The 14592-nt window shown below is 65.9% G+C and overlaps 7 protein-coding genes across 7 annotated transcripts; 3 read left to right on the top strand and 4 right to left on the bottom strand.

The window, feature by feature from the left end:
* Window positions 1-74: 74 nt before the first annotated feature.
* EMIHUDRAFT_450031 (hypothetical protein) lies at window positions 75-996 on the bottom strand. Its single transcript, XM_005780946.1, has 2 exons — window positions 311-996; window positions 75-242 (listed from the first exon to the last, which is right to left on the bottom strand). Exons 1-2 carry the CDS (start codon window positions 962-964, stop codon window positions 114-116), a joined length of 783 nt encoding a protein of 260 aa, XP_005781003.1. The 5' UTR covers window positions 965-996; the 3' UTR covers window positions 75-113.
* Window positions 997-1481: 485 nt separating this feature from the next.
* On the top strand, window positions 1482-3776 carry EMIHUDRAFT_558319 (rab family GTPase; the record flags this gene model as incomplete). The annotated part of the gene is made up of 1 exon (XM_005780977.1): window positions 1482-3776. One exon carries the CDS (start codon window positions 1482-1484, stop codon window positions 3774-3776), a length of 2295 nt encoding a protein of 764 aa, XP_005781034.1.
* Window positions 3777-4387: 611 nt separating this feature from the next.
* On the bottom strand, window positions 4388-4621 carry EMIHUDRAFT_59853 (hypothetical protein; the record flags this gene model as incomplete). Its single annotated transcript, XM_005780945.1, has 1 exon — window positions 4388-4621. A coding segment is annotated over one exon (234 nt), but the record flags the coding sequence as incomplete, so codon positions are not given.
* A 1578-nt stretch (window positions 4622-6199) lies between these two features.
* EMIHUDRAFT_58004 (FKBP-type peptidyl-prolyl cis-trans isomerase) lies at window positions 6200-6559 on the top strand (the record flags this gene model as incomplete). Its single annotated transcript, XM_005780944.1, has 1 exon — window positions 6200-6559. A coding segment is annotated over one exon (360 nt), but the record flags the coding sequence as incomplete, so codon positions are not given.
* A 171-nt stretch (window positions 6560-6730) lies between these two features.
* Window positions 6731-7344, top strand: CYP13 (Petidyl-prolyl cis-trans isomerase putatuive cyclophilin involved in protein folding and posttranslational modification; the record flags this gene model as incomplete). The annotated part of the gene is made up of 2 exons (XM_005780943.1): window positions 6731-6871; window positions 6967-7344. The coding sequence occupies 2 exons, from the start codon at window positions 6731-6733 to the stop codon at window positions 7342-7344; spliced, it is 519 nt and encodes a 172-aa protein (XP_005781000.1).
* A 185-nt stretch (window positions 7345-7529) lies between these two features.
* Window positions 7530-8707, bottom strand: EMIHUDRAFT_434832 (hypothetical protein). Its single transcript, XM_005780942.1, has 2 exons — window positions 8127-8707; window positions 7530-8028 (listed from the first exon to the last, which is right to left on the bottom strand). The coding sequence occupies exons 1-2, from the start codon at window positions 8681-8683 to the stop codon at window positions 7764-7766; spliced, it is 822 nt and encodes a 273-aa protein (XP_005780999.1). The 5' UTR covers window positions 8684-8707; the 3' UTR covers window positions 7530-7763.
* A 1645-nt stretch (window positions 8708-10352) lies between these two features.
* On the bottom strand, window positions 10353-11892 carry EMIHUDRAFT_463144 (hypothetical protein). The gene is made up of 2 exons (XM_005780941.1): window positions 10914-11892; window positions 10353-10847 (listed from the first exon to the last, which is right to left on the bottom strand). Exons 1-2 carry the CDS (start codon window positions 11870-11872, stop codon window positions 10619-10621), a joined length of 1188 nt encoding a protein of 395 aa, XP_005780998.1. The 5' UTR covers window positions 11873-11892; the 3' UTR covers window positions 10353-10618.
* Between the last annotated feature and the right edge of the window lie 2700 nt (window positions 11893-14592).

Raw genomic sequence — 14592 nt, 5'->3', positions numbered from 1 at the left:
CGTTTGGCGTGTCTGTTTTCTTTCTTTCTGAAAGAAATGCGACGCCCCGCACGATGGCTTGCGCGGTCAAAAGAAAAATCTGCACAACTTACTCCCCCGAATACTACTACACACTACTGCGGGCTGGCCAGCGTCACCTGCAGGTGTACGCCCAACGAGTAGTCGAGCGGCGCCAGGTTGGTGATATAGCGCCGGTCGGCCAAGTCGTACTCGAAGACCTCGCCCGGCGCGAGGGAAACGCGCTGCGGTGCATGCGTCGCGATGTCAGCGTCCGGGGCGGGGCGGGCGAGGGTGTGTGGGCCGCGGCAACCTGCCAGCCGGACCAGCGGTCGCCGGCGACGAGGTGGAGCCAGATCGCGAGTGCGGGCTTCGCCTCGCTCGCGCCCGCCGCCTGCGGCATGCGGCGCACGACCAGGCAGATCTCCAGATCGCGGCACGCTCCCTCGGCGCCGTCCTTCGGCGTCCACGGCACGGCGCGACCCTCAAGCGCCAGCTCAAACTCGACGCCGCCGAGCGCAAACGGCGAGCCTCCGAGCCGGGTGGCGGCGCCGTCGAGTGCCCAATTCTCGGTGATGGGCACGTGTCCGCGCACGACGGGAAGTTGCCAGAAGCCGAAGGGCTCGACCACCGTCTGCGACGACGTTGGCCGGAACGCAGAGAGCGGAAAGCTGAAGCGGGTCTCACACTTCTCTGCCGGGCCGACGCGAAGCCAGTGGCCGTCGGTCTGCTGCCGGTGCGCCTTGAGAAGCGCGGCCGGATCTGGCGTCGGTCTTGGCAGCTCTACGCCGTTTAGCATCATGCGCACGATGCTGATCTCGCCTGCGGCTGCCGCCGGCAGCGTCACGCTCAGCTTTTTGCCGGGCGTCGCGCCCGGAGGCAGCAGGACGGTCAGGTTTTGGTTCGAATTCGTGACCAAGCTGAGGCGGTCGCCCGGCGCTGCTCCAGGTGGGACGTCGATGAACATCACCAGGCCGTCCTGCTTCTCTAGCCGCTTCACGGCCTTGTTATGAGAAGAAAATACGCGGTGCGCATGCGCTGCCTTGCCGCTTCACAGCTTTGTAAACTGCACTCTGGGAAGAGATTTAGGCAAGGAGCCCCGCGAAGATCACAGCGGAGTCGGCTCGGGCTTTCCAGACAGGGTGGGCGGCACGATCGAAGGCGGCGAAAAGAAAACATCACCGCGAAACCTACGCAGGATGGTGGAGGTCCAAAAGCCAGCCAGGCTGTAGTCTACTCGAGTACGCAGGACGGTCAGGACAAACATACGTGCGCGCTGCCGCGACCCTATGGCAGCCAGGCCAGGTTTCCCCGATGAGGATCCGTGCTAGAGGCCTAGACGTTTGCCCGTGATATATGTACCAACCACCCGCTCGGTATGTATGTAGAGAGAGATTTTAGAAAACCAACAAGAAATCACGACTCTTCATGTATGTATGTATCGAAGGTGAAAGTCAGACCAACGACTGGGACACCAGCGCGGTATGGGTGGACGCAGGACGGGCGGTGACAGTCACCTCGGCTCGCAATCTCCCCTCAATTCACACCGAACTTTCACTGCACCTTGTCGACGTGCGTCGCGCGTCCCCCGTCTCCGCGCCTTATCCCCGCGCTTATCTGCGTGCTTTACTATGGCGGATCTCGCCGAACGCCTGACCGCGTTGGCCAAGACGGCGAATGCGCAGGGTGCCACTGACGGAGCCGCTGCCCTCTTCGACGCTGCGCACGCCATCGGCGGCAAGGTCCACGCAAGAATTTCCGCGGCAAACATGCGCCTGAAGCTCCAACAGCCTGAGCGTGCATGCGATGAGTTCGACGCGATGCTTTCGCAGAGCCCGCCTCTTGACCCGAAGACGCGCGCTTTGGTGCTGCGAAAGAGAGGGGATGCGCTGGTGATGATCGAGTCTGGGTCGGCGTCCGAGGTGGTGTCTGCACCGCTTCGCATTGACCCTTCCATTGCTGCTGCGACAGCCGCCGAGCTTAAGAGCCTCGGGTCGAGTTTGAACGCTGACGGCCAAAGTTCCATCGCAGCCTGCGCGTACAGCGCTGCCTTTGCGCTAACCCCGAAGCGAGAGCTTCGCATCTCGGCAGCCAACATGACCCTCAAGACCGGCGGCGCAGCGAACGCTCGGATTGCGGCCAACGAGTACGACGCCATCTGCACCGAGGCGGCCAGCTCTGGTCCACCCCTCTCCGACTCGCATCGCGCGCTGATTCACCGCAAGCGCGAGGCGGCCAGCACCATTCTTGCCGCGTCCGACGCGACCACAGCAGCCCCCTCACGATCGCTCAAGTCTGCAGCCCAGAGCCAAAAGGAAGAGGCAAAAGAGGAGGCAGCAGCGCCCGAGCCGCTGGACCTGGACAACCAGGAGGACCCTACGGCGCGCGCGCTGGTGCAGGCGGAGGCGGTTGAGGGCTCGGAAGCAGCTTCAGACGAGGCGGATAGCGTCTTCGAGGCAGACGTGGAGGAGGCCGAGCTGGCGGACGAGGTGGAGGCTGTGGCGCCAGCGGAGGCGGCGAGAGCGGCTGAGGAGGCGGCGGCGGAGGTGGAGCGTACGGAGGCGGAGAAGGCAGCGAGGGCGGCGGAGGAGGAGGCAGCTGAGACGGCGCGTATTGAGGCGGCGGAGGCGGCGGCGGTGATGGCGGCGGAGGCGGAGGCAGCGGAGATGGCGCGCATTGAGGTGGAGGAGGAGGCAGCGAGGGCGGCGGAGGAGGAGGCAGCGAGGGACCAAGCAGCGAGGGCGGCGGAGGAGGAGGCAGCGCGGGCGGTGGCGGAGGAGGCGGCGGCAGCGGCGGCGGCAGAGGCGGAACGTGTCGAGGCGGAGGATGAGGCGGTGAGGGAGGCGGAGGCGGCGGTCGTAGAGGCGGCGGAGGCAGCGCGCCCTGCGGCCGAGGCGGAGGCAGCGAGAGTGGTGGATGAGGCGGCGGCGGCGAGGACAGTTGGAGAGCCAGAGTGGGGAGATTGGCTTACTCAGGCACAACAGGACCTGCACGCAATCTACCCGGACCGCGAGCATGCGAAGGCGGCGGCAGAGACGACACCGCAGACGGTGCCGCGTCAATCCCGCTCTAGCAGCGCGTCAAGCGCGGTGGCGTCCACCGCGCCGGTCAATGTCGTGTCCAGTCTCAAGATCATCGTGGTCGGCGACTCCGGCGTCGGCAAGTCGGCGCTCGTGCGCAGGTTTGCCAAGGATGTGTTCGACGACGCCCACGGACCCACGATCGGCCTCGACGTCGAGTCCGCCACGGTCGATCTCGGGCAGGCGGGGGGTGAGATCAAGCTCGACCTCTGGGACAGCGCGGGGCAGGAGCGCTTCGCACCGCTGCTCAAGAGCTACTATCGTGGAGCAGGGGGTGTCATCTACGTCTTTGACTTGACGTCGGCAGTGTCACTCCAGCGGATTGAGGACTACTGGACGGGGCAGGTTGCCTCCAATCGTGCCGACGAAGCGACTGCGCTGCTTGTGGGGTCCAAGGCCGACGCCTCGCCGGCCCCGGGCTTGAGCGACAAGGCGCGAGGCCTCGCCGACCGGCTCGGCCTGCCGTACATCGAGGTGTCGTCAAAGACGGGCGAGCACGTGTCTGACGCCTTCCATCTCCTCGCCATGGCGATGCTGAACAAGCGGCTCGAGGAGGATCCCCGCAACCCTCGAGCCATGACGGTCAGCAACAAGAGTGGCCAGAACGCTAGTCCGGACACGCGCGGCACGGTCAGCCTTGCCGCCCCGCTTGATAGCAGCGCAAAGCCGGGCAAAAAGGGGAGCTGCGCCTGCGGCTAGGTCGTAGGTGATCGCGAACGGGTGGTAATCGCTGATTCGCACGGAAGCACTTTTTGATCGTACACGCATACACGTGCATTGGCAGGTAGAGAGAGAGTCACAGAGAGAGAGAGCGAGGAAGAGAGAGAGAGAGAGAGAGAGAGAGAGAGAGAGAGAGAGAGAGAGAGGAGAGAGACTGAGAGAGACCCTGTGAGAGAGATTGGTCCCCACGCTGTGGTTTACCAATTCAGATGATGGGTTGCATCTAGATATACCGAACTTTTTTGTCAACTCGCGAGATAGAGAGGACGTACATTAAATCACATACGATTTACGAAAGCCGTGCGGCTTTACTCCACGGTCCACGCGGTGGCGGCGCCGAGACCCGCGAGAGCTGCGACCCCCGCCCCCCCGTGTATCGGGTGTGTTGATGAGTCACAGGCTAGTGACTGCGTGCGAAATCGCGACTTTTCCCTCGCACCGTGTCTCTCCGTACATTGAAGGAGAGCTCTGCTCGCGGACGGAGGCGGAGAGGCGGCGGATTCGGCGGTCGGGTGAGGACGACGTGACCCATACAGAGCCGACGCTCCTTACACGCACAACGTTCTTTGGAGCAGGCGTGATCAGGGCACTCTCAGCTTGACGTCGCCGTTCACGATTGCCTGGCAGGCCAGCCGGTAGTTGTCTGGCTTCTTCTTGAGCATCCTCTTCTCGGCGTCGGTGAAGGGGGAGAGGTTTTCCATCCCCTCGAGCACCTCGACCTGGCAGGACAGGCACTGGCCCGCGCCGCCGCAGTTGGTCACCTTGGCCATGCCGCGGTACAGCTCCGACTGCGAGGCGAGCACCGCGCTGCGCAGCACGGCGCCGCGCTCCGCGGGCCCCGAGTTGCCGCCCTCAATCTCGAGAAAGGGGATTACCTTCTCCTCGCGCACGATGACATTGCGCAGCAGCTGCAGCTCGACCTCGGCGGGCGCGTCCCCGAGCAGACCCATCACCTGCGAGCGAGCCGAGGGGCCGCTCAGCTGCCGGACCCGCCCTCCTCCTCTTCCCGCCGACACCGGGCTCGCACCGAATCAAAGTCGGACCCGGACACGTCCGTGCCGCACACGCTGCGCAGGCGGTCGCCAACCTTGACGAGGCCCGTCTCCATCGCCGAGCCTCCCTCCACCAGCTCGACCACCTTGACACCGCCGCCGCTCACCTCCTCCAGAGCCGTCCCGAGCGGCTTGGCGAGCGAGACGCTCACCTCTCTGCTGCGCCGATAGTAGTCGTACTTGTCGTCCGACTTGATGGGCGTGCACGCCAGCGGCGCCGGCGCGCGGCGGTCTCGTATCCGCGACGGCGGAGACTGCGGGGCCAGGCCACTCGCGAGAAGAAGACCGAGCAAACCGACTGCCATTTGCGGGAAGATTCCGAATTTCGAGGTCTTTTTTTGAGTGTGTGTGTGTGTGTCTCACTCACACACAGGCGACAGAAGACTGCTAAGTGGTGTTCAACACCGTGTCAAACGCCACTCACGTCTGAGTTTAATGGGGAATTCGTGAAACCAAGATTCACACCGAGCATTTCTAGAATTCTAGGGGGGGCGACAGGGAGGATGTGGCCTTGAGTTATGTGTACGCCCAACTCAGGGTGTGTGGCAGCCAGCTGGCTGTGTGTCTTGTGAGCCTGTTTGTGTCTGTGTGTCGCTCGTGCGTGCCGTCATCATCTGTCTAGCGTCCACCCCGATACCGCGTTGGGGGGGAGAGAGAGAGAGAGATTGTTTGTCCGCGTTGGTGTCCAGTCCGGAGCCTGGCTGTTCTTCCTTTCTACCTAACCTAACCCTCTAGGTGTTTGCTAGGTCGAGAGAGAGAGTTTTATTAGGTCGAAAGAAAGAAAGAAAGAAAAACAGCCAAGGAGCGGGATCAGGGATGGGAGGACGGCACGCCGCCACGACACAGGGATTTCACGGGAAGGAAGGTGTGTTGCTAAGCCGTCGCCCACCCTTGGGTTAGGTTAAGGTTAGGTAGAAAGGTGAAGAACAGTCAGCCTCGGACTGGACACCAACGCGGTATGGGAGAGAGAGAGAGAGATTTGTTTGTCGGTATGGGTGGATGGACCCTTGGGCGTCTGTCTGCTTCCAGTCTTCCTCTGATCTCTTTTCGCAGTCGCTCGCCGATTTTCGCTGCAACCTTCCTGCCACCTGCGGTAGTCTCGTCGGTCGTCGTTCTCCCTCGTGTCGCTTCATCCTCTGTCGCGTCGCTAACTCCCGGATTTTCTCTTTTGCAGCGCGGTCTCTTGTGTCCAGGAGGTCAGTGGCGATGTCGGCGGCGTTTGGCCGCCGGTTGTTGCCTCGGCTCGGCCTCGGCCGGTCGATCGCGCCGCACACCGCGCCGCTCGGCCGGCCGCTGTGCCGCCGTGCGCTCTCGACGGGAGGCACCGACGCCGAGGCCGGCGCCCGCTACCTCGCTGAGAATGCAAAGCGCGACGGCGTCGTCGTCACCGCGTCTGGCCTGCAGTACCGGGTGGTGGCGTCCGGCCCACCGGAGAGTCCGCACCCGCTCGTCTCGTCGGCGTGCGTCTGCCACTACCGCGGCAGCCTGGTCGACGGCACCGAGTTCGACTCGTCACACTCGAGGGGCGAGCCGGCTGTGTTTGCGCCGCAGCAGGTGATCGGCGGGTGGACCGAGGCGCTGCAGCTGATGCGTGCGGGCGACAAGTGGGAGCTCGCCATTCCTCCGGAGCTCGGCTACGGCGCGTACGGCATGCCTCCGCGCATCCCTCCCGACGCGGTGCTGCTGTTTGAGCTCGAGCTGCTCGAGGTCGATCCGCGCGGCTCACGGCTTCCGGGCCCGTCGCTGCCGCTGCTGCTGCTCGGCTTCGGCTGCTTTGGCCTCGCCATCTACACCCTCGCGCACGGCGTCTCGGGCATCGGCGGAGGCGGCGGAGGCGGCGGAGGAGGAGGGCGCGGCCCGAAGCTGCTGATGGAGGACGCGATGGCGCCGTCCAACCCACGCGTCTACTTCGATCTCGAGATCGGAGGGATCGACGCGGGGCGGGTCGAGTTCGAGCTCTTCGCCTCGGTCTGCCCAAAGACGGCCGAGAACTTCCGCGCCCTCTGCACCGGCGAGAAGGGCGTCGGGCGGCGCGGCGAGCCGCTCCCCCGCTCGGGACTCGGCGTCGCCACCGTGGCCCCCTCCGCTCACACCCTCTGGCCGTGGGGACAGGCAAGCCGCTCTCCTTCTCGGGCTCCTCCTTCCACCGCGTCATCCCCGGCTTCATGTGCCAGGGCGGCGACTTCACCAACGGCAACGGGACGGGCGGCGAGTCCATCTACGGCGAGAAGTTTGCAGACGAGTGGGAAGGCGGCTGGGTGGCGCACGACAGGCCCTTCCTCCTCTCGATGGCAAACGCGGGCCGCAACACAAACGGCTCACAGTTCTTCATCACCACCGCCCACACGCCGCACCTCGACCAGCGCCATGTCGTCTTCGGCCGCGTCGCCTCGGGAGACGCCGTCGTGAGAGCCGTCGAGGCGGTCGGCTCGTCGGGCGGAGCGCCGCGCCGGCCCGTCCGCATCTCGGCGTGCGGAGAGCTTCCCACGCAGTAGACCCACTAGGACACATGCACAAGCCCCCCGGTGCCGCGGTGCCCGGGTGCCAGCGGCCCGTCTTAACTGTCCTTTTATTGTGTTCGTGCGCGGGGGGGGGCCCGGGCCACACACACTCTCACACAGGGTCAGGGAGCGAGTGTCCGGCCGCCGCGCGCGAAGCCTGTATATAACAACTATGAAATGCCCACATTTTTCGGCCGAGTTACGATGCCAACTCACACGTATAGCCATATAGCCAACGTACTAGGGCCACTCGTACCCAGGGCTCAAGGTCAAGCTACAACGCCGGCGCGCCGCTCACACACAGCGAGCGCTGGCCGTCAATACTTGTGCGTGCGGTTTCAACACGATAGATGGCAGCTGGAGAAATGCCTTGAGGATCCGATTGATCGACTCGAGAACGGACGCTGTCTGGGTCAGGCCTCTCGCCTCTGCTGGGCCGTTAGCGGCTTCACCCCCGCGGCAGTCAGCGGCGCGGTTCTCCTCTCTGCGCCCCCGCGCTCGGCCTCTGCCGCCAGGGCGGGCAGCGAGTAGCACGAGCCGCGCCGCCGCTCCTGCCGGACATTCGGGCCGTCTGTCGCCTCTCCGCCGGGCGGACCGCCGGGCGGCGGCTGCGGCGGCGGCGCGTACGCCGAGCGGTTGGTGACACGAGGCCGCTGCATGATCGGAGGCGCCGGCACGCTGCACGCGGAAAACAGGAGGGGAGGCGGGCGGCTCAGTTCGAGTGGCCTCGCGCCGAGGGGGCGGTGAGTTGCTGGGTGGCCAGTGTGCTGGCTCGCCTGCGGGCGTCGAGCGCGCGGACACAGCTCGAGCATCCGCCGCAGCACACGCCGCACCCGAGGTCGCTCAGCCCGCAGCACAAGACCGTCCTCGCCGCCATGCTCAGGTAGACGCCGCAGTGCGCCGTAGAACTCGGGCGCGCGCACCGCGCGCACGAGAGCGGATTGCGGCAGCCTAGGTGCGCCGGGTGGTGCGGCGAGAAGGCACAGCCGTCGCAGACACGCATCGCGCTCGAGTTGTGCTGCCGGCCGACGCCGCTGACCACCTCCACGCGATGGGTCGAGCAGTCGCCGCAGAACACCCCGCCGCAGTCGCGGCAGTGGTGCGTCCACCGCAATAGGTGAAAGGGGCGGTGGCACTGCATGCAGTGCGACGAGAGCTCGTCCGGAAGCCACGGCTGCTGGGTGTAGCCCGAGTCGGTCGAGGCGAGCGACGAGTAGGACATCTCGTGCGCCCAGAAGGAGACGTCCGACTTGGGCACACGCTGGGAGGCACGGAGAGCGCCTGTGAGGCCCGTCGCCGGATGCGGCGGAAGCCCATCGGAGGCCGCCTGCATGAAGCCTCCTCGCGGCGACCGAGGCTTCGCTAGTGCGCAAAAGAATTTAAAGATGAAAGAATTTTACGCAAATTCGGCTAAGATGAGACAGGCCAACGGCCCTCACTCCGAAATAGGTGGCGTGGTGCTGGGCACGATACTCGAGTACGTGGCGACGCGAGGCGGCGGTGCGGTGCGGCGGCGGGCGGGCGACGCAGGGCGGGGCGGCGCGACCGCCTGCACCGCACCGGGTCTCTGGCCATTGGAGCAGTGCAGTGGTCGAGTCGCCCATGTCCCGACCAACACCCCGACCGGCGACGACGGAAATTACTCCGTGCCGGCGGCCCCGTCGGTGGCGGCGTCGATCGGATCGCGTCGCGCCGGCGGGGGTGGTGTGACCGAGCGGGCAATGGCTCCGCTGGCCGGCGCAGGGTTGCGCCAGCGGGGAACAGGTAAGTCAGGCGGCATCGACGCTGAACGGTCACGAAACCCGCCCCACCACACTGAAAGACCACCGGTCAGTTGACGACACACTCCCAGACGCCCGCCGATGAAGCCGGGTAGTGTGTATGGAGGAATGGTAAGGACCTCTCCGGATTGGTTCCCCGAGGGAGAGGCAGAGCCTCTGGCGCGGTGAGACCACCCGTAAGCTCTCAAGGCCGAACCCCCCTCTTCAGTTCAGATCACGAGAGCGGCAGCGGCGCGCGCGCACACTCAAAGACGCTGCCCCCTCACACACCCCACCGCACATCACACACCCCTCGTGGCCGTTCTTCAGTCTGCGGCCAGGGCGCGCTGCACCGGGCCAACCTGCGGCCGTCGCTACGAGCGGCGGAGCTCAACGCGGGGCAGCGCGCCGACGACGTCGAATGCGCCGCCGTGGCATCGCGGCGCCGACGACCAGGCTCAGAGGATGACCCCGGGTAAGCGTTCCCGTGCCTCGACAACTGCCGCTGGTAGGCGCGCCGCGCCAAGCCATGGCGGGCGCGCCGCGGCCGCGCACCCTTCGTCACAATGCCAACCGCGCGCGGCCGTTACCGGCAAGCACACGCCTCGACTCGGACACACTGTTCCGAGGCCAAGGGAGAGGGGTAGGCTTCTAGCCCGAGAGGGGAGCTTCCGAGACCCACTACATGACCACGCACACAACATCATCCCGCGGCCTGGCGGTCGGCGGGATTGCAACCAGTCTTCGCGTGCCGCCTCTGTCGTTCGACTCGGGCGCCTTGAGCGTCGGGGTGGCGAGCAGGGGACGCGGCTCTGAGCGCCCAGCCCCCAGCGACGCGTGCGTGCCGGATGGAGTCCGGCCGCGGGTGACTAGGGAGTCCGCTCAGGATGTGTGGCAGCAACGTTGGCTGAGTGTCTTGTCTTGTGGTTCTGTGTGTCGCTCCTGTGTGACCGTCACACCGCTCACCGGCCCGTCTTGCGTCCACCCATACCGCGTTGGTGTCCCAGTCGTGTTGGTCGGACTGTGATCTGTGTTTCGCCTTCCCATCATGCATCAATCAATCAAGACGACTGTCCTTTTGGTGTTTCTTTATTTCCACTGGGCATGGAATTGGCGCGCACTGGCACTAACCCAGGTAAGCAAAAGAAACAGCAGTTTTTAGCGCCCGGTTGACGTGGACTTTTTTCTGTTTATTTGACTTTTGTCTGGGTTCTCACACACACACCTTAAATTGTTAAAAGTCCTTATAGCAAGTTGTTGTTAGAGCTTAGTACCTTGTCTATCTCGAGAAGCGCTCTGCTCCAAAAGCGGACAGGAGCGCTATCTCCGAGGTTGTCTTTCTTTCTTTCTTTGCGGCTCCTATCTTCAGACTAGCCCCGTTGGCGTTGCACCCTGCTTGATCCGCCGGCCGCGGCGCAGCAGCCACACCGCGGCGACGAGAAGCGCGGCGGACGCGGCGCCCACGAAGCCCGTCAGCGGCAGGTCTGTCGGCGCCCGTGGCTCCACGATCATCGGCGCGCCTCCCTCCGCGCTGCGTGGCGTCGCCGCCGCCGTCTCGCCTGCGGCCCGCAGCGGCCACGGCCAGAGGAGCTCGAGGAGGATCGTGCGCCGCCGGTAGTCGTTGTCGGAGAGGAGGAGCAGCCGCACCCCGTCGGAGGAGGCCACGGCGGCGAGGCCCTCGAAGTTCTCCGTCGCGTGCAGGCGGGGCGAGAGGGTGAAGACCTCCTCCGGCTCGACCTGAGGGGCGGCGGGAGGGCCTCTGCCACTCCTCTCAAATGGCCACTCCACCTGAATGCCACTCGCCTCTCCGACGCCGGCCGACTCCTCTCCGCCACCCCGGCCCGCCAGGCGAAGCGGCTCGAGCAGCGTGCCCGCAGCCGCCCGCTCGAGCTCCCGCCTCCGCACTCGCGCCACCCGCAGCGTGTTTCCGACGCCCGGCTCGTACCTTGCGAGCAGGAGCAGCAAGTCCTCTCTCCCGACGGCCGCGGCTCCGGCCCCGCCTCGGCTGGGCAGCAGGGCCGCGTCGGCGACGCGGAAAGGGCTTCCGCGCAGCGCCACGCGCAGCTGCCACACCCGCCTGCGGGCGAGTCGGGGCGCCGCTGAGAGCGTGAGCAAGGTCGGCGTGCCCACCGGCCAGCAGCAGGCGCTCGCCGAACCTCCCCGCCGCCGGCTAGCTCGGCGACGAGAGCCGAGGTAGAGGCGTCTCCCGCCCGCGCCTCGCAGACCGCGAGGAGGTGCGTGGCGTTGAGCGACGCGAGCGCCTCGGTCCCGAGATTGTTGCCCGCTCCGCACAGCGCGGAGAGCCGCGCGTGCAGCAGCGGAGCGCCGACCAGAGGCGCCGCACCTCTGCCCGCCGGCAGAGCGGTGTACCGCCGCACCATCTGCACCCGCTCAAAGGAGATGAAGACTGCGTCGGGAGTGGCGACGGCGATGCCCTCTGCGTCCGTGATCCTCGTCGCGTCGGCCGCCGAGCCGGCGGGCAGGTGTCGGCCTGCGAGCGGGACGCCAAATTCGTCGGCGAGCGGCTCCGCTGTGGCGGTGCTCGTTTCTGGCGGCCAGTCCGGCAGCCGCACCGCCCAGCCGCGGTCGCTCACGGCGAGCAGGCCATCTCCTCCAAGGTGCGCCAGGCTCGAAAGGCCGCCGAAGAAGCTCGCGTTGCCCGCGAGCCGTGCACAGCGGACAAAGCGGACGCCGCCGCCGAGGCGGCAGTCGCCCTCGCACAGGGATACTGGCGACGCGCGGAGCTCGAAGCGTGTGGGCATGTGGAGCAAACGCCGAGGCTATCGAGCCTTTGTGCTGCGAGAAAACCTGACCCCGCTAGAAAAGAGGTTCGCTCTCATGTTTCCCTATCATACAAAGTAGCAGCCCAAAATCGCGGCGCCCCACTTCGATTTGGTCGATTTGGCGTCCCCCCGACCGCGCCCCCGCCCCTGCCTCCCGGGGGGGGGCCGGCCGACCGGGCCCAACCCGAAGCGCCCGGCCGCTCGGCGGCGCCGTTCGCGACCCCCAGCCGTGCGGCGCCCGGTCGCCCGCCGCAGCACCGAGCCCGACCGGCCCACGCGCACGGCCTGGCCTCGACCGCCACTCTCTGCGGCGGAATCGGCACCGTCGGCGCCCTCTGGATCCTCCTGGCACTCCTCGGCTTCCTCCCGACGGTCGGCGGCACCAACCCCGTGCGCTTTGAGTCAGACTCGATCCTCGGCATGCGCATTCAGAGCCACTGGTTCCCAACAACTGGACAGTACCTTGCGTATCAGCGGGACACGTACACGAATGTGACCGGCCGGGATCTGCAGCTCGAGGCGGGACGCACGACTTCCCTCTTCAAAAAATAAACCATGACCGAGACACTCGAGTCTCGACCTCGCCCGTACCAACATCGCGAGCGGCGTCAAGGAGGACGATTTGAAGCCGATCAAAGACCTGCTAAAGATGGCGGACCGTAGTCCGACGGACGTCGCCCAGACGTACATGCACGACCCGACCGCCCTCACCAAGGGAACGAGCTACCTCAGGAAATATGTCTTGAAGGCAAAACCAGAACACTCCGGCCGCTTCGTTCTCAACGACAGCGCTCGCACAAGGCCGTCCTCATGGCGGAGGTGCGATGACGTATTATAGACGTATTAGACTACATTTGGAGGCAGAAAATATTGCTGCAGGACACTGCGGGGGGCTCGTGTAGATTCAGAAAAAGTAAAATCGGGGGCGTTTGAGACGCTGATACCCTGTGCTGAAGACGGGCGCCTGCTTTCGCCTGCTTTCATGACGGTCCTGCTCGCGGCCCTCGCCGGGGCGGTGGGGTCGTTCGTGCACTACTCGTCGACTTTCCGAATCTTGGGACACCTGCCCGTCAACAACACCCGGTGGCAGGTGTACGGGCTGCAACTTTGCAGCGACGAGGCTTGCGAGTCGCACGTTGATCTCACGCAGGCTCTGAACTGTACGGAAAATAAGGAGTGTACGTCGGGGATGTGTACGAGCTACTCGGAAAAGTTCAAAGGGTTGAGTGGCAAGCAAAACTGCTTCAGCGAGGGGAATTGCATCACCGACGTGTACACCTGGCCCACGACGTGGCGCCACGACGATGCACGCGTCTTCTTGGGGGAGAGTGCGGCTGTGCCCTTTAACTGCCTCTCGCTCGACAAGGGGACGGACTCGGGGGCGCCGGTCCCGGACAGCGAGAATTCGACAGCGTGGTTCGAGGTCAGCTTCCCGAGGACCGTCGGGGTCGCCGCCGTCCGGCTCTTCCAGGGGTCTGACCCCAACAGCGCCATTCTCGTGAAGCTCGCGATCCGCGGAGAGGGCGGCGCGTTCTACCTCGCTGGCGAGGCGCCCGCGCGTCAGTGCCCGACTACGGCGGCTGCAGACAGTTGCTGCGAGGTGTCCCCGGGCACTCTCGTCCTCTCGCACGTTCATAGCGCACTCACTTTCCCTCAAGCGCAACACACTCACGGTTCATTAGCGCACTCACTATCTCACTCTCCACACTCTCCTCCTAGGAAGGAGACAGCCCCTCCGCGCCCTTCTCAGGGAAGGACATGGGAGACGTGCAATCACACAACTTTCCTCCAAGTCACGACGCCGGCGCCGCCACTGCCGCCACCGGCGCCGCCGCCTTCGCCGCCTGGGGCGCTGCCGGGCGGCGACGAACAGACCCAGGCAAGCGACAGCCCGAGACGACTGAGATTGTTTGAGATTTGCGCGTGATCCCCCCGAGAGACCCACGAGACCCTCCTCCCCCCTCCCCCCCCCTCCCCCCTCCCCTCCCCCCCCCTCCCCCCTTCCCCCCCTCTCTTCCCCACCCCCGCCCTCCCCCGCCCCCTCCGCCCCACGACCCGCACCGCTCACGAACCCGTCCCCCCCCGACCGCAGGCAATCCTCGGCAAAGAGGCGGACGACGACGTCGATTGGGCAATGGTCATCCCGCTCATCGTCCTCGCCATCCTCCTCATCGCCGCGCTGCTCTTCTTCCTCTGGCTCGCGTACCAACGCGGCTGGATCTTCGGCGACGGCGCGCCCCCCGCCTCCAAGCACGGGCTGGGCGAGCCCTCCAACTCCAACGCCTCCACCAACTCCAAGCCCTCCAAGCCCCGCGGGGGGCGGCAGCAGGAAGAGACCGCCGTCGGGCCAAGCGTGAGCCAGGCCAGGCCGCCCTTCAAGCTCGTCTCGCCGCCGGCCGGCCCGCACGCCGCCGAGCCCGGCCCATCCGAACCGCGGTGGTAGCGAAGGGGCTCTCGTCGCTGGCTCGTCAAGGCTCTCGCACTCCTCGGCGATCGAGCGCATCTAGGCGGTGCCCGCCTCACCCCCCCCCCCCCGTCGCCGCCGCCGCCGGAGCCCCCGCGTGCCGGCGCGCTATGACCGGTGTCGTGTGCGCACGCTCTTCCTCGCTCGCCTCCGCTTGTGCCCCCTCCGCTCTTGCTTCCCCCCCCCGCGTGGCTACTGCTCTGCTCGGTCGCTCGACGTGTAAACTCTCTCTTCT

Source organism: Emiliania huxleyi, assembly GCF_000372725.1.
Source record: "Emiliania huxleyi CCMP1516 chromosome Unknown EMIHUscaffold_21, whole genome shotgun sequence".
In the NCBI taxonomy this organism is placed as follows: domain Eukaryota; phylum Haptophyta; order Isochrysidales; family Noelaerhabdaceae; genus Emiliania; species Emiliania huxleyi.
This window is presented reverse-complemented; position numbering and strand designations above follow the sequence as displayed.

What these genes read in the sequence shown, in the direction of transcription:
- EMIHUDRAFT_463144 (XM_005780941.1), bottom strand. Translation starts at nt 11,872, where the DNA reads ATGCCCACACGCTTCGAGCTCCGCGCGTCGCCAGTATCCCTGTGCGAG. An exon ending in AGTCGGCCGGCGTCGGAGAG is followed by an intron (nt 10,848 to 10,913) that starts GCGAGTGGCATT and finishes GCCGCCCCTCAG; the next exon opens with GTCGAGCCGGAGGAGGTCTT.
- EMIHUDRAFT_434832 (XM_005780942.1), bottom strand. Translation starts at nt 8,683, where the DNA reads ATGCAGGCGGCCTCCGATGGGCTTCCGCCGCATCCGGCGACGGGCCTC. An exon ending in CGCGCGCTCGACGCCCGCAG is followed by an intron (nt 8,029 to 8,126) that starts GCGAGCCAGCAC and finishes TTCCGCGTGCAG; the next exon opens with CGTGCCGGCGCCTCCGATCA.
- EMIHUDRAFT_450031 (XM_005780946.1), bottom strand. Translation starts at nt 964, where the DNA reads ATGTTCATCGACGTCCCACCTGGAGCAGCGCCGGGCGACCGCCTCAGC. An exon ending in ACCGCTGGTCCGGCTGGCAG is followed by an intron (nt 243 to 310) that starts GTTGCCGCGGCC and finishes CATGCACCGCAG; the next exon opens with CGCGTTTCCCTCGCGCCGGG.